Source organism: Canis lupus, chromosome 27 (genome assembly GCF_011100685.1).
Source record: "Canis lupus familiaris isolate Mischka breed German Shepherd chromosome 27, alternate assembly UU_Cfam_GSD_1.0, whole genome shotgun sequence".
Taxonomy (NCBI): domain Eukaryota; kingdom Metazoa; phylum Chordata; class Mammalia; order Carnivora; family Canidae; genus Canis; species Canis lupus.
Genome location: NC_049248.1, coordinates 41,838,140 through 41,854,758, shown reverse-complemented (window position 1 = coordinate 41,854,758; position 16,619 = coordinate 41,838,140). Strand labels below are relative to the sequence as shown.

At 57.6% G+C, this 16,619-nt stretch overlaps 1 protein-coding gene and 1 long non-coding RNA gene across 3 annotated transcripts in view; one reads left to right on the top strand and one right to left on the bottom strand.

Moving 5' to 3' along the window:
- The first annotated feature begins 204 nt into the window (after window positions 1-204).
- The window catches only part of FAIM2 (Fas apoptotic inhibitory molecule 2), a 33,167-nt gene continuing 16,752 nt past the window's right edge, over window positions 205-16,619 (top strand). Inside the window, exons 1-10 of one of the 2 annotated variants that reach the window (XM_038577609.1) lie at window positions 205-363; window positions 3,761-3,956; window positions 6,653-6,747; window positions 7,172-7,236; window positions 7,613-7,666; window positions 13,700-13,750; window positions 14,075-14,114; window positions 14,639-14,676; window positions 15,219-15,306; window positions 15,577-15,672. In XM_038577609.1, the coding sequence (XP_038433537.1) occupies window positions 349-363; window positions 3,761-3,956; window positions 6,653-6,747; window positions 7,172-7,236; window positions 7,613-7,666; window positions 13,700-13,750; window positions 14,075-14,114; window positions 14,639-14,676; window positions 15,219-15,306; window positions 15,577-15,672 (738 nt within the window). In that variant the 5' untranslated portion in view covers window positions 205-348. Of the gene's footprint in view, window positions 364-3,760; window positions 3,957-4,833; window positions 4,964-6,652; window positions 6,748-7,171; window positions 7,237-7,612; window positions 7,667-13,699; window positions 13,751-14,074; window positions 14,115-14,638; window positions 14,677-15,218; window positions 15,307-15,576; window positions 15,673-16,619 lie in introns of those variants that run through there. The other variant, XM_038577610.1, reaches the window with a different exon arrangement.
- Window positions 3,053-5,896, bottom strand: LOC119866370. Its single transcript, XR_005380129.1, has 2 exons — window positions 4,933-5,896; window positions 3,053-4,632 (listed from the first exon to the last, which is right to left on the bottom strand). It is a non-coding gene; the product is annotated as an uncharacterized LOC119866370 (long non-coding RNA).

Sequence of the window (16,619 nt, the reverse complement as noted above, 5' to 3'; positions counted from 1 at the left end):
ACACCCCGCTCCGGCTCGGGTTCCAGCCGCGGCGTCACGGTCCCCGCCCCGCGGACGCATCCACTCGCCCCGCAGCGCGCTCCGGCCGGGATGGGGGCCCCGGGAGGTGGGGGGCGGGGGGCGCTGCGCCGCCTCCTCCCGCCGGGAATCCGCAGCGGCCTCCGCAGCAGCCGCCCGCCCGCCGGCCCCCTCCTCCTCCCGCGCCCGAATGGTACATTCCGGTCCGCCTGGCCCGGCTGCAGTGGATGTTGCTAGAACCCACGCGGAGGAAGGAAGAGACGCAGGCAGGCTGCGGTGACCCAAGCGGCCGCCCCTGCCTCAGGGACCCCTTCCCGGAGACACGGCACCATGACCCAAGGAAAGGTACCGGCATCTCCCCCCACCTGCACCGTCCTCCACCCGTGGGCTCCCAGCTCCCTGGCATCCCAAGCAAACTCTCTGGACCACTCTGAGCATCCTCCCCGGGCGCTGGGGCCACTGTCCTCCGTGGTCCCTGCTGAAGTCCCAGGACCAAAGGCCCCTTTCAAGGAATGGGTTGGGGCCTCTTCCTGCCCAGCAGGCCCACCTTCCTGCCTCCCCCCTCCCCGGGGGGGCTTTGGCATCTTAGGACCCTTCAGGTTCCCTTGAGGAATCAGCCTGGGTGTCCAGGGTGTGGTTGGGGGGACCGGCGGAGGGCACCTGAGTGAGCCCCGAGGGGCCATGCCGATCCTGCGCCCTCCTCTGCTCCAATCTCAATCCCAGCCACATTATGCTCATCTTTCGCCTCTCCACAGTGACACCCCCCACCCCAGTCTCTGTCGTTATTCCACACCTGGACACATCCCTTGTGGTTGGGGTGGGGAGGCATTTACTATGGCAACCCTGCATCAAGATGCTCTAATTTTTGTTTTTGTTTTGGCTGGGCATGGGACTAGATGGGACCAGATAAAACGTCTTCTCTTTTTTCCCCAGTTCTAGGCCTGAAATGGAGGGGAGGGGCTGGGGCAGAGACTTGGCCGGCCTAGTGTGGTTACATAACATCAACAGCCTGTGGAATTATACAACAAGCAGGGCCTGGGGCAAGGGGGGAGGGTCCTCTGGCCCTCTGTTTTGGGGGCGCTAAGGATTGGGCAGAGAAAACAGAAGAGGAACCTCCCCTGCACTCCCCCTTCTTTTCTCCAAGATGAGCCTCAGAGCCAATGGCATCTTTCCTTGGGCTCTCAGATCCTCCTCTCCCTGTTTTTAAGCTCATGAGACCTCAAAATGATGTCATTGGGTGATACCACCTCCTGCCACTGGGCAGACCTCACTTGGGAATGCCGGATGTGTGTGTGTGTGTGTGTGTGTGTGTGTGTGTGTGTGTGTGGTCTGTGTAGGGGAGGCAGGGCCCTGGAGGCCCTGGAGCTGATCAGCAGGGTGGGGGGCTGGGGAGGAGGACCTGTTCTGGACAGGGCTGAAGTCAGAGGTGCCAATCCATTTCCTGGGGCTGAGCTCAAAGGACCTTGATTCTGTTGGGCTGAACTGGATTTTCCTGGATGTGACCCTTCTGGTCTGGGTGATGAAGGAGGTCAGGAGAGTGGGAGGGCATCAGGTGTGTGTGTGGGGCGGCATTCCCAGAGGCCTAGGAATGCCCAAGGCTCTCTTCCCTAAGGATGTGCATTGTGGTGAAAATGAAGAGCTTCCACCCCCACTCCCCCACCACCGCTGCTGATTCCACCCCCACCCCCCAGTCACTTTGCTGACACTGCTTCCTGTCCTGGGGTGAATGCCCTGCATTGCCCCTGCCTCCTCTGCCTCTCCCCTCCAGCTTGCTCACAGGCTTTCTGGCAATGGAGAAGAACCCCCATTTCAGTGGTCCTTAGGCCTACATGGAGGCAAGAGATCTTCCGGTGCTCGCTCACCTCTGGGCCGCCTCAGCCAGAAGCACCCTGAGAAGAAGGAACTCTGCGGCCCTTGCTCTACTGCCCTTTGGGTTTAATGCGTTCTTTCTGAAGCCCAACCTCACTCCCATTCATTTTCTGAGGTTCAGTCCTCCTACCACCTCCTCCCCCACTGTCTACCCTCTCTGGGTGGCATTCGGACCCTCCTGGCTCACATCCTGTCACCAAGACTTAAGCGGACACTCTAGGGGCGAGTGTAACGGAGTGTAAAATATAGACTTCAGTGTTCAACCTGCCACAGTACATTTCCCTCTGGGCCTCAGTTTCCTCTTCTGTAAAATGAAAGAAAGGACTGAACTAGATGCCTGCTTCCAGCGTGACAGGGTGCGGTTCTGTTCTGGTTGAGGAGAGAGGCTGGGGTTCCAACAGCATGAGGCCAAAACAAGACCCTTTCCCTTTTACCTGGCACTTCTTGCCCTTCCTGCAGTCCCCATCCTTCCTCGGGGCTCGCCAGCCCCACCTTCTCAGTGTCTTCTCCAGCCCAACACCTGTCCCAGTGGTACCCGGTCTCTGCAGCCCAATGGGCTGTGCATGTGTGGCTTCATGACCTTGGACACTTCATTCTTCTCTTCTGAGCCTTAGTTCCCTTGTTTTATTTATTTATTTATTCATTCATTCATTCATTCATTCATGAGAGACACAGAGAGTGAGGCAGAGACACAGGCAGAGGGAGAAGCAGGCTCCCTGAGGGGAGCCTGATGTGTGACTCAATCCCAGGGTCCCAGGATCACGCCCCGAACCAAAGGCAGACGCTCAACCACTGAGCCACCCAGGTGCCCTCCTTCTTTAGTCTTTTTTTTTAAGATTTTATTTATTTATTTATTCATGATAGACAGAGGGAGAGGCAGAGACACAGGCAGAGGGAGAAGCAGGCTCCATGCCAGGAGCCTGACACGGGGCTCAATACCGGGACTCCAGGATCAGGCCCTGGGCCAAAGGCAGGCATTAAGCCGCTGAGCCACCCAGGGATCCCCTCCTTCGTTAGTTTTTATACCAGCTTCAGTGTGTTCCCCGGGGCCAGCCCCGACCCTCCTGGAGCTCAGTTCTCCCATCTATGAAAAAAAGGTAGAGTCTTTCCCTGCCACCCCCCAGCTTTATTGGGGTATAATTGACAAATAGAAATTTTATATATATATATATATATATATATATATATAATTTATTTATATATTTATACATATATATTTATGGTATACAGCTTGATGTTTAGATATATGTATACATGGTGAAATGATCACAGTCGAGCCAGTGAACAACGCTATCACTTCACAGTTAGTTACCTTTATGTGTGTGTGATGAGAAAGCTTAAGATCCACCCTCTCAGCAAATTTCAAGTATACAATACAGTATTGTTAACTATAATCACCATGCTGTACATTAGATCTCCAGAACTTATTCATCTTGCACAATGGAAACTTTGTGCCCTTTGACCACCATCTTCCCATTCCCCCCACCCCCCACCCCTGGCAACCACCATTCTGCTCTGTTCTTCTATGAGTTTGGCTACTTTCCATCCCCAATATAACTGATATCATGCAGTTTTTACCTTTCTGTGTCTCGCTCATTTCACTTAGCATAACATCCTCCAGGTTCACCTATGTTGTTGCAAATGGGAGGATTTCCTTCTTTCTTAAGGCTGAATAATATTGCATACCCTGCACAAAACAGGGAGACTCTTGTCTGTACCCCCACCCTTCTAGGTGAGAAAGTACCCAGGGAAGTCCCAGAAATTAGGAGCCGGTGAGAATACCCATGGAAGTTCCAGAAAGCAGAAGCTGGTGAGGAGGATTTGGAAGGCACCCTTTCCCTGGTGACTGTCTCTGTCTGCCCCTACTCCACAGATCTCCGTGGCTAATAAGGCCCCCGGGACGGAGGGGCAGCAGCAGGCCAATGCTGAGAAGAAGGAGACTCCAGCAGTGCCCTCGGCCCCGCCCTCCTACGAGGAGGCCACCTCTGGGGAGGGGCTGAAGGCAGGGCCCTTCCCCCCAGCCCCTTCAGCTGTGCCTCTCCACCCCAGCTGGGCCTACGTGGACCCTAGTAAGTCTCTCAGCTCCTGGAGGCAGGAGCATTAGGGGGAGCAGTGGGCCCAGAAGAAAAACCTGGGTAGAAGGAAGTTGCCCATAAATAGATGCATTGTGTGGTTATATGAGGCCCTGTTGTCAAAGGCTTGGGCTTTGGTGGGCTATTCCAAGGGTAGGTCAAGAAGGACTCTGTGAAAAGGGAGAGACATCGTGTCTGCAGTCACAGTACTCTTGGATGGGGAAGAGCGGATTTTTTTTCAAGTCACCAAGCTAGAGCAAATAGAAAGGACAGATGGGGAGAAAACACCAGGGACTATTCTAGAAAGGCTCTTCTCAAAGAAACGGGTGCATAAGAAGGATGGAGAGAGTGGACACAGGAAGGGGCAGGGTATTAAGCTGTGAGTGGGGATGCAGTGTGTTTCCATGTGGGCTGATCTGAAATCAGAATGGGGACATGTCCCCCTGAAGGCCCCAGGGCTGGTGGGGCTAGGGGTCTGAGGATCACTTCACCCTCACTTTCCCTGTCTCTCTTCCCTTCTCCAAGCCTTTGCTGGGGACAGGAGGATATGAGGTGGGGAAGGTGTGTGGGTGCCAGCCTTCGTGCCCCTCGTGGCGGGGCGGAATTCATAGGCAGACTCACCCAGGCGAACTCCAGCTCCTTGCAGACCAAGACTCACAGCCAGTGGGAGCCCCTGTTGGGTTGAGCAGCTTGTGAGAGCTTTGCCTCAGGGCTGGGAACATGCAGCTCCTCACAAGCTGTAAGGAAGGGCCCCCTCTCAAACCTTCCTCGGCCCCTGCGGCCTCCCTCAGCAGCCCCTTCCGACCCACCCACCCACCCAGTCCCATCGTATCAACTCCCACCCTCCCCAGCAGAATTCTAGAAGGCATGTCAAGAACAATGCCTCCGACAGAGCCTCTACTCACCAGGAGTGGCCACCATGGTCCGCACCCCTTACCACAAACCCCCTCAGTCCAGAGCCAGGCAAACCTACCCCACTGTGACCTACTGGAGGGCCAATGAAGGTCTGGCGTTTGTGGGAGCCCTTCTCACTGCCCCGGATACACACGGGAAGGCTTTCTCTCTCCTCTTCTCTGTGGCCTGGCCATTCAGGCCTGGGCAGGGGGTGTAGACAGAACATGAAAGAGAAGTGAAGGATTAAAGGGAGGGCCTCCAGGCCCCAGGTTTGCAGCGAGCTTCCCCTCGCCCCCTTCCTCCGTTTCCATTTCCAGGTTGCCCAGACCAGCTGCCTTAAGAAAGGGTTTCCAGGGAACCGTCGGGGCAGGAAGGAAGCTCCTTTCAGTCAACATATGACAAACATTTCTAAGGGCGTGCCACGCGCTGTGTCCAGCACTCAGCTAAATTCCTAGGGACATGCTGATTTGCAAGACTTGCCCTCCCAGACCTGACTGTAGAGACAAGTAGGCAGACGAGTACCACACAGTGGAGATGCGGTGACAGAGGCCTAGGCGGCTTGCCGAACCCACCTGGCAGTCAGGGAAGACTGCCTGGACAAAGGGGTAGCCACGCTGAGTCCTGAAGGACGACGAGAGTCAGCCTGGTGAAGAGGCAGCGAAATGAGTGTTCGGGTTGAAAGAATATGACATGTGGAGGCCCAGAGGCAAGAAAAAAAAAAATAGAGCCAGGCTGGAGAAAAGTAGGAGAGAGGAATGTGCACCGGGGCTGAGCGCTCAGGGGAGGCTGTGGTGGCTTTGGTAGGGGACCTGAACGTGAGCAAAAGGCAGTGGGGAGCCATCAGAGAGCTTGACGCAGGGTCAGCTTTGAAAGACCAACACTGACGCTTTTGCCGTGGGGGGTAAGACCCTGGACGAATGGCAGGAAGGGCCCCTGGAATCGAAATGACAGTGGAGGAGAACAGAGCAGAGGCCTCGGAAATGGCCCAGCTGACGGGTGCAGAGGAGAGGGCAGCATGGTCCCCACCAGGCCCAGGGCCATAGGCTTTCACTTCCATCTAGTTTTGTCCCCGTGTGTCAACTGGTGTCAACCAGAGTGTCAACTGACCCATGTCATAGAAGAGACCCGGAGATGCTGGTGACTGGCTCAAGGTCACACCGCTGGTCAGTCTTAGAGGAAGAAGACTGTTTGGCTGTGGATCCCATGCTCTTCCAAAGGCCTGACATCTGGGTTCTGAGTTCTGAGAGCTGACCCCCAAACTTCATCCCCTCCTTGCCCTGTCTTGGCTTTACTGCCCCCTCCAGGCTTCCCCCTGCCTTGATTCCCAGCTGGAGTGCCAGCAGGTGCTTCCTTCCCACCTGGTCCCCAGGTCTCACCCCAAAGGTCTCAGGGCAAGCGGGGGTAGGACCTCCAGCCCTGGATGTGCAGGGTGGCCCTGGGAGAGTTGCTGTCCCTCTCTGGTTCTTAGCCACAAGGGAGCCAGCACGTCCAGGGAGGAGTGAGGAACGCTAGAGGAGAGGGTCGCTCATAGGCAGGCCTTGGCCCCCTGGGAGCCCCAACCTGCGTGCAGGAGGGGGAGGGGAGGTGACAGTTTATTCTCAGGACTCAGGCAGGAGAAGCAGGTGGGGAGAGATCTGGGGATGGGATGGGGTGCGGTGGGAGGTTTGGAACGGGGCTAGAGAGACAGGCTCGCCGGGTCCAGAGAGCCACTTTGACCAAAGTCAGCTTCGAGCAGGTGGCCGTCGGGGGCAGCGTATATATGTGTGGGAGCCCTCATGGCCCTCCCCATGTCCATCCAGACAGTTACGAGAATGGCTTCCCCACCGGAGACCATGAGCTCTTCACCACCTTCAGTTGGGACGATCAGAAAGTTCGCCGAGTCTTCATCAGAAAGGTAACCGCCTCCCCCCAACTTTCCAGGACTGGTGGGTTAGGTTGGGGGAGTCCCTTGAGGAGACCCTGGCCCATCCCTCAGTCTGCAGGGGTCTGCAGAGGCCAACCCTGGAGACAGCACCTGCTGGGAGGTGCATCCTTGGGCTTCACCCCGCGGGCCCCTGCTACGCCGAAACTGTGTCTCATCCTCTCTGTAAATGCGTGGGGCCCCTTGTCCTGTGGGGGTGGCACTGGAGCATCTTTGCCCTTCTTCCACCTTGTCCTGGGTCCGTTCCAGTGACCCCTGAGAGGGAGAGTGGAGGGCACGGGATGCAGGTTCTAGAGAGGACATGGGTTGCTGGGAAGCTGAGCCTCACTGGGGGCCCAAGTCTCCCCGGCCTCAAGTGGGGCTCCCCAAGCTGAAAAGAACTCCCTCCCACCCCTAGGTCTATACAATCCTGCTGATCCAGCTGCTGGTGACCTTGGGTGTCGTGGCTCTCTTTACCTTCTGGTGAGTTGGCAGTGTGGCCCGGCACCTTCCGGGGGCGGCTGTGGCGAGGCCCCACTCTCCGGGAATGTTGGGGCAAAGGATGCCCTTGTGCTGGGGAAGAACTTCAGGTAGTGCCCACGGAGGAGTCCTCCGTCCACCGGGGGAGGAGCTAGTGCCTTCCGGGGCGACAGGTGCCTGGGAAGCAGTCATTCCTCTCAGATCTTCCAGCCCCACAGCCAGGCACCTCCACATCCCAGCCTCGGCCCAGCCCGGGACTGGGGCTGGGGCTCCCTCTGCCACTGGGGGTGCCTCCCCACTTTCTTCTCGTGGGGGCAGGCGCAGATGTGGAAATGGAGACAGGGTAAATTCTGATTCTCTCGCCCTCCTTTCTCTGCAGTGACCCCGTTAAGGACTACGTGCAGGCTAACCCAGGATGGTACTGGGCGTCCTAGTGAGTATACCCCAGGCCTCCCTTGCCAGAGAACCCTCTGTGGCACGAGGTGGGACGTCTCTGCTGACAGATTCCAAGCCCATGGACTTTCTCTCCTCTAAAGGAAGATCGTCCTCACAAGAGCATGGCCTGGGGGGCCCTTGTGGTGTTTAGCTCCAAGGGGGAGGGACGACAGGCACAGGTTCTGGTGCTCGCACGACGAGGAGAGGGTGGGGCTGGGGCCCTGGCTAGAGACCCAGACCTTAGCCCTGAGGGGAAGGGGAGCTGGAACACCTTGATCCACACTAATGATGATGTTGCTATTCTTATTAGCATTGTTATTAATACTTATGGATTATTAATCATAATAGCTACCACTTACAGGGTGCCTAATGAGGGCTGGGCCTTGTTCTGTGTGCTGGATGCACAGTATTGCATTCGGTCCTCAAGTCAACTGGGTATGATTACCTCAGAAAACTAAGGTTCAGAGAGGTTGAGTCATTTGCCCAAGGTCACACAGCTAGTCCGTGGCAGAGCTGGGATTCAAACCCAGGATGCAGGTTGAGGCTTGTGTTCTTAATCACTCTGCTTGGCAGATTCCCTTCTTCTCAAGCCGCTTGGCTCACCCGCTTGTCCTATACTCTGTAAGGAACATTGGCAGGGGACTTAAGGGGAGAAGTTTGACGGTGTAGGTGATTCTTGACCCTCTTATCTGGGCAATTAAGGGTCAACCTGGATAATTCTACGGTAGAACTATCCTGGGCTCAGGGCAGATTCACTCGCACCTAAGTCCTCTTCAGCACCCATGGTGAGCTCGGCCCTGTACTGGGTACTGGGGTTGCTGGGTCAAAAGCCTCTGTAGGGGAAGGTAGTGAGTGAGTGGTACCAGGCTGCGTGGGCTCGAGCAGCACTCAGAGGAGAGGAGGCAGGAGGGCGTGAGGCCGAGACACCCAAGCCCTCAGTCTGCTTTGGAGGGAGCGCCTCAGTGGAGACCGGAGTGGCTCAAGCAAAAGCACAGGAGGGGTCTGCACATGGCATATTCGGTACATAAGGGATGAGACTGGCAGGAGACTAGAAGCCTCCATGTAGGGGAATCTGAGACATCTCAGAGAGCAGTGGAGGCTTATGGGGTGGAAGCTCTGAATGGCTGGCAAGGAGCTTGCACACTACAGCTGTCCTACGCCTGCTCCTGGGTGGGGATCCAGTGGAGATGTTGGCTCAGCCCAAAGCCTTCTGGGCCGCCCCAAGCCCAGAACAGTTCTAAAGCTGGCCTTGATTAACACCAGACAACCAGAAGCAGACGGGAAGGAGGCTCATCCTGGCCTCTGTGGCTCCTGAGCAGAGGAACGGACGGGTGGCTCAGTCAGGTTGGGAGTCCCAGGGGAGGAGACCTTCTCACCCAGAGCCTTGCTTAGGGCATAGGACAGAGGGCCTGTCTGCAGCCCAGACAGGGAGGCGTACAACTGGGGGAACTGGGAGGCTCTGTGTATAAAGCTAATGAGGCCCCAGGGACTGCCACCCGAGCCAGCCCACATGGCAGGTTGGCATGGCTCCCAGCACGTCAGCACCTCCTGGCACACCCGGGTGCCCTGAGGACTCGGGAACGGAGTCCCCAGGCCCTTCACCAGGCCTTCTGTGGGGAGGGTCCGCAGGACTGCACGTCCTGAGCAGACGGTGGCAGGGACGCAGCCGGAAATGAGCAGGCTACGAAGTGGGGACAGAGTCCACCCTGCTGAGGGTGGGCATGAGAATCTGGCCTGGGAATGAAGAGATTTAGCAGCCCTCTAGAAAAAGAGCAGAGATGCTCTTCCCGGCTCAGGGGTGGGTGGGGATGGGGGTGGAGAGAAGTTGGGAGTGGGCATGGACCGTCTGCTTTGGATGGGGTGTCTCAAAGCCTTGGAGGTACTTGGGAACTCCACCACCGAGATGCTAGGCTTTTCTCCAGAAAGCCAGCCGGTGGCTCTGCCCTGCCCTCCCCCCCCTCCCCACCCCTCAACTCTATCCACTTTGCGCCTGGAATCTGCTTCTGGGTCTGAGGCCTAGTGGGTCTCACCTCCTACAACATACCAAGCCCTTAACAGCAGTAAGAATAAAACCGCTCTTTCTGTATGTGTGAGGCCCTGTGCTAAGTGCTTCATAGGAATTTGTCATTTGATCCTCATAACAACCCTAGAAGGCCGATGCTGTGGTTATCCCCATTCTACTGATGAGGGAGTGAGGCTCAGCGGGAAGTCATTGCTTCCTAAGCAGCATTGTAGGGCTCTTCCTAAGAGCACTTCCCCTGAGTGCTCGGCTGCCTCCCTGCTGGCCCGGGATTGGCCCTAGAGCGGGACACTCGGAGGGGGCACGTTGGGTTTGGACGCCGGCCCCCACCTGCGCCTCACTCCCCTGTTCTGACACTCTGTAAACAGACCATGGCTCCAGCCCAGGCCCTGGGGCCCCGGCTCCGACATGCAAGTTAGTCTTTCTTTCCCTTCTGTGACTCATTCTCTGGCCCCTGGGGTGGCGGCCTTCCAGCACCCCGCTCCGCTCACTGCCTTCGCAGGGCCCCAGCCATCTCCCTTAGTGGGCTCTTGCCGTATTGTCTGATTGCTCCCTCTGAGCCCTGGCAATGGGGGGGGGGGGTGAGGGGGCCCCGGGCAGAGGAGGAGACTGGGAGACCAGAGATGGAAGAGGTGGAGCAGAGCCTCTCCAGGAGGCGGGTTTCTAATTGTAACGACTCCTGTTCCCGGGTCCTCACCCTGTGCGGGGCCCTGTGCTCACTGCTATGCTCTCAGCCAGTCCTGCTATAGCCTCTTGAATTGGTACCAGGATTCCTGTTTTACAAAGGAGGCAACAAGGCTCTGCAATTAAGTAACTTGCTCAAGGTCACACAATAGTGGCAGAGCTGCGCTAAGAATACGAGCTTTGGCAGGTTCCAAAGCTACATCGTAACCCCCAGGTGATGCCCCTCTGCCCTCCCTCCGACCCCCCTCAACCCACAAGGAGCTCTGGGCCAGAGAGGAAAGGAGACCCGGCCCTTCTGCTTTGGCAGCTCCCAGTCCCACAGGGAGATGGGATTCACACCCAGGATGCACATAGACAAGGGTATTATTATTATCAATATTGCCTCAGTGACTGACCAATGACTCAAGTGAGACCAGAAGAGAGGGGATCCTGGACTGTTTCTCATCTGGGGCAGGATGATTCTCCTGTCCCTCGCCGGTCCCTGGCACTAAGAACCCCTCAATCACCATGACAATTGTTCCACATCACTTGAGAGCCACTGATACTTATAGGAGAAGGTGAAGACGGAGAGGTCCTATTTGCCAAATCCAGTAGGCTTTTCTCCACCCCTAAATCCCCTATGCTTTTGCATTTCATCCAGAAGTATTTTTTTTTTAGATTTTTTTATTTATTTGTTTGTTTATTTATTTATTTATTTATTTATTTTTATTTATTTATTTAGAGAGAGGCAGAGACATAGGCAGCGGGAGAAGCGGGCTCCCTGCAGGGAGCCTGATGCGGGACTCGATCCCAGAACCCTGGGATCATGACCTGAGCCAAAGGCAGACGCTCAACCACTGAGCCAACCAGGTGTCCCTCATCCAGAAGTATTTAAAGGTCACCTAACCATTGCCAGGCCCTGGGCAAATGGTAGGAATGTAAAATGACTAGGTCACTCCGGATGCTACATCTAGGTGGGGGTTCAGATGATCAAGCCCGTCGGGTGTGTGGGTGCTGGCCTCAGTTGAAGAATGTCCATGGTGCACGAGGCAGCCCCTCTAATCCCGGCCTTGGGCATCCCTGCCAGTTGGTCCTTTCCAGCAGGAGCAGAGTGCGGCAGGCACGTTATAAGGGCGCAGAGGGGAGGGGGAGGTACGTAGGGCAGATCTAGCAGGGCCTCACCCAGGTCTTTGGGAATTTTAAACAAGGGAGTCCCATGGTCGGATCTGTCACTCGGAGGGTGGGAGGTAGGGCTGGAGGCAGCAGGACCAGATAGAGAGAGAGGTGGCCCCACCTAAAAGGGTGGTATTGGGCATGGAGACAAGGTGACAGATCCGAGAGCTGCCTGGGTAGGAGGATCAGCAGGCCCAGGTGATTAATCGGGTGAGGCCGGTGAGAGTGGAGGATGCTGAGCTCTCTGGTTGGGCGACTTGGATGCGCATGACGTCCTCGCAGTAGGAGACGCAGGAGCAGGGGCAGGGAGGAGGGCGAGTTCGCTCCTGACCTGTTGGGTTTGGCACGTTTCTGAATGGACATCTCTGCCGAGTTGGCAGTTGCCTATTCAGGTCTGAGGCCGAGAGGAAACATCTAGATCAGAATCAAGGGTGTGGGAGCCATGAGCATCTGCCTGCTAGAGGGAGTCCCGTGGAGGAGCAAGCCAGTCGGATGGGACCCGATCTCAAAGGAACAGGGCATATTTAGATGCTCGGCAAGGAGACTGGGAAGGAGTGGCCAGGGAGGTAGGAGGGGACCCACAAGTGTGTCATTGTGGAACGAGGGGAACAATGGGAGTGAGCAGATGTTGAAAAGTCAGGTAAGACAGGGACTGACTAGTGTCACTTGGGCTCATCAAGGTCACAGGGATGTGGCAAAGCCAGCTCTCATTATGTGGGGCTGGGTTGGGATTTGTGGGGTTGAGGAGTAATGCGGAGATGGAGAAGGAGACAGTGAGGGGAGATAAATTTTTCTTTTTCTTAAAGATTTTATTTATTCATGAGAGACACAGAGAGAGGCTGAGACATAGGCAGAAGGAGAGGCGGGCTCCCATGGGGACCCCGATGCAGAATTTGAACCCAGGACCCAGGGATCACGACCTGAGCCAAAGGCAGTTGCTCAACCACTGAGCCCCTCAGGCGCTCCAGGGAGATAACTTTTTCAAGAAGCTTGTCTGTGAGGGTGGATAAAGGGGCGTAGCTGGAACCAGGGAGGACATTGGCTGAAGATGGAACACAGCTGAGGAGGGTTGTATGGGAGGAGAGGCGCCAGCAGAAGGGGTGAGCTGTTGGAGCTAGAGAGGGCGAGGCAGTTGAGTGTGTGGGCCCGCAGCCCAGGCTGGGGAGATGGGCCTGGGATGGAAGGCAGGAGGAGGGCCACGTAGATGCATGATACGAGACTTGCAGGGAGCAGGCGGGGAGCCGAGGGAGCCCCGCATCATCTCAGATCTTTCTGGGATGCATCAGGCCAGACCGTGCAGGAATGAGGCAGCCGGGAAGGATGGTTGGAATTGCTGCTGTGGGGGACAGGTGACAAACCGAGGGGCAAGGATGGCAGGCGTCGTGCTGAGGGCCCACTGGCGGCTGGAGACCGTGCATTGGTGGTGGCACCAATCTCATTGGGCACCCAAGAGCAGGTCCCTTGGGTCCTCAGCCCAGTCTTCCACCTCCTGGACTGGCCTTCACCTCCACTACTGTCTAGACAACCCTCGATCCTCTGCCCCTGTTGCTGAGGGCACCTGAGCTCCTTGCCCACCATCCCCTGGACATGGCCGTGATCCAGAAATCCGCACCACAGGTACTTTCTGCTCATGCCAGGGGCTGGCGGGGCAGATGAGGACCTTCCCCTGACTCGCTGGCAGGCCGGTAGGGTAGACCAAGAGCGAGTGGCAGGGGCATTACAGGTAGTGAGAAGGGTGGGAGGGGCTGCGGGGCGGCGTGGGCCGGTGGTCAGAGCTGGCTCTCTGGAGAAGAAGGTGCGAGGAGCCCTTCAATCCTTATTCATAAAGCACTTAGCGCTCTGCTTGGCACACAGAGGACACCGTGGGCAAAGTTCCTGGGCGAAGTATCGGGAGTGTCGGGGAGGCCACCTTGGGACGGGCAGCCAGCTGTCCCGTGGCATCCAGGACTCGGTACCTCCAGAAGCAGGCTCATCCGAGTCCCGTTCCTGTCTTGGAATCGGACCAGCGGCCTGCCCATTGCGGGCTTCTAGGATGACTGTCCTAAACGCCCTCCTCCCACCCCGACCCATCATAGTGCCCGGCACCTGTGGGCGGGGGTGGCAGGGAGCAGAATGAGCGGGACCGAGGGGCTCGGGGGCACAGCTGACCTGCCCGTCGTCTGTCTCCTTGTATAGCGCTGTATTCTTTGCGACCTATCTGACCCTGGCCTGCTGCTCTGGACCTAGGTACGTGATGGCTTGAGGAGCACCTTGTGGGAACGTGAGCAGGATCTTGAAGGATCGGGCCCCAGGCTGCCTGCCGCGGCGCGCTGTGCACCTGAGAGGGCTCTATCCCCTGGGCTCCATCCAGCCTGCCCTCCCGCCCCTTCCTTGCTGCCTCTGAGGCAGCAGCAGGGTGACGTGGATCTGCTGATGGGGATATACGGGGATGTGGCTGAGGGAAGGGGCTCCGAGGAGTGGGGATGGGGAGACCCCCGCCCCGCTGCAGTGACCCAGCCTGTGGCTGTCGGCACCCCCCTTCTCCTCTGAACTCAGTGGCTTGCCTTACAGGAGGCATTTCCCCTGGAACCTGATTCTCCTGACCATTTTCGTAAGTGATCTAGGGGTGCCTGGGGACAGATGCTGCGTGGGGACGGTGGGAGGCGGAAGGAGGGTGGGCTTCGAGGGCCAAGAAGCCTGGGCTGGGCATGTGCAATGTGAGCTCACTGGTGGAGGCAGGAGTATTTTCATCCCACTTCTGCTGCAAAGATGTCCTACCTTCCCTTTGCAAATGGGCTTAGTTTCCCCTTCCCCCGGCACCATCCACTGTCTCTTTCCTTGGTGATGTTGTTTTGAAGAGGTTCGAATGAGGCATCCTAGAGCCATGGCTAATGAAGAGTAGAGTAGAAAGTGAAGAGAGAGCAGGGCTGCAAAAGAAAGGAGGAGACAGCTAGCGCCGGCCCGTCGGGGACGCTCCTCACCAGGCCTGAGTTGTGGAAGTGAATGTGTGTGGGGGTGAGGCACATGCAGAGTTAAGGGGTGTGCAGGGGTGGAAGCCCAGGCCGGGCCTTGAAGGTGCCTGGGCCCCCAGAGGCTGAGTTCTGGAGCGTTCCCTCATCCTGCTTCTCCTTCCAGACCCTGTCCATGGCCTACCTCACTGGGATGTTGTCCAGGTAAAGGGGACAGAAAGGTGGGGGGGGGACGGGCCACACCCTGAGGGGAGCTGCCCCTGAACAGTGTCCCTTCAGAGAGCGTTCAGATGGGGAGGGGGTTCAGGCAGGCGGGAACATTGGCCCAGATCCCTTGTCTTGCACACTCAGCAGTGACAGCAGGATGTGGCCAGCTCAGCGGGGTGGCGGTGGGGAATGAGGGGACCAAGGTGACCTCTCTCAAGCTGTAGCTTGAAAGACCTCGGACTGGGTCAGACCCCATTTCCTGTAAGCCACCTCCCGGCAGCAGCACAAAGCCCTCCCCACCCTCCACTCCCACCTCTTCAGGATCCTTCCAACAGGAGTTTGAGTCGAAGCATGCTGGGGAGGGCAGGACCCAGGGAAGAGGTTGGGAAAGCAGAGAGAGGGGGTAGGACCCTGGGAAGGGAGAGCGTGGGGACCAGAGGTCTAGAGATCAGGGCCTGGCAGGAGGGTGGGCCTGGGAGGAGGGCCGGGGAGACCAGAAGCCCGGCCTGAAGCCGAGCCCCTGGCCCTGCGTCCTGCAGCTACTACAACACCACGTCTGTGCTGCTGTGCCTGGGCATCACGGCCCTCGTCTGCCTCTCAGTCACCGTCTTTAGCTTCCAGACCAAGGTCAGCTCTGGGGCTCATGGGCAGGTCCATGGGATGGTTGTAGGGGGGGGGCTCCAATCTTGGGTCCCCGGCTATGGAGAGGTAAAGAGGGTGAGAAGGGTCTGGGGAGGCCACCTGGAGGAGGAATGCTGGCTTCTAGGGGGGAGCATGAGACAGCGGCCTGCTGCATAGGCCCCAGCCTTCTTGCCAGCACGCTGCCGGGTTGGGGCCCCAGGAATGGCGGGCCATTCCGTGCGGGCCCAACAGCTGACGCCTATCCCTTCCCTGCAGTTTGACTTCACGTCCTGCCAGGGTGTGATCTTCGTGCTGCTCATGACTCTTTTCTTCAGCGGACTCATCCTGGCCATCCTCCTGCCCTTCCAATATGTGAGTCCCGGGTCTCCCGGTGGGACCCCGGGGAGGGAGGGAGAGCCCACCTTGCCCAAGGGTGCCCTTTCCTCCCACACCCTCCAGGGAAGGCCCAGAGCCAAAGGCCTACAGCCTGCCATCCTGTCCAACCCTCCTGGCACCTGCCCTGGGCTTGTTGGCAGTATAAGCAAACAAACAGGGAGGCTTTTCTTGGCAGGCCTGGGCACCTGCTTGCACCATGAGCCACATCCGGCTTCACCTTTCTCATCCTCCCCTTGAGGGGGTGAGGTGAGCCTGAGGGGGAGAGCACAGTACATTTAAACCCTGGGCAGGGGAGGGAGCACAGGAGCTCCATAGGGCCTCCGAGCCCGGTCCCCTGGAGCTCTTGAGGGATCAGCCAAGGCCAGAGACAGAATCCTGCTGGCCAGGCTGGCAGGTGGGGCAGTGGGGCTCTGAGCCTACCTCCACCCCGTTAGAGTGTCAGTGGGGCCAGCCACATCTCAGCTGTCCGGTTGGCCCTGGGAAATCCAACTAGGACTGCACAGGGCTCACTGGTGACTGAGGCAGGCAGGCTGCTGCAGATGGAGAAGGGGCGGCTTGAGGGCATCCCTGGGAACCCAAGGGATGAAGCTATTAGACCCCTGCTAAGGGCTCAGTCATTATACCGCCCCAGCCCCCACCCAAGGCTCCTCTTAGCCACCTTTGGTGCATGATCTCCCCACTGCCCGCCTAGGAGCAGGATTCTTCTCCCCCCCTTCCCCTTCCCCATCCTGCCTGGCCAGGCCCCCAGGGTATTGGCTGCAAGTCCAGGACATCAGGATTGGTTCTAGCATTTCCTTGGCACTTCCCAGGATCCTGTTGACGAAGGGAGGGGCCGGAGCTGGTCTGGGGGCCCTCTGTGTATCTAGGATGGGGGCACGGTTACAGGAAGGGGCCTCAGAGCTTCAAAGAACCCTTTATTGACT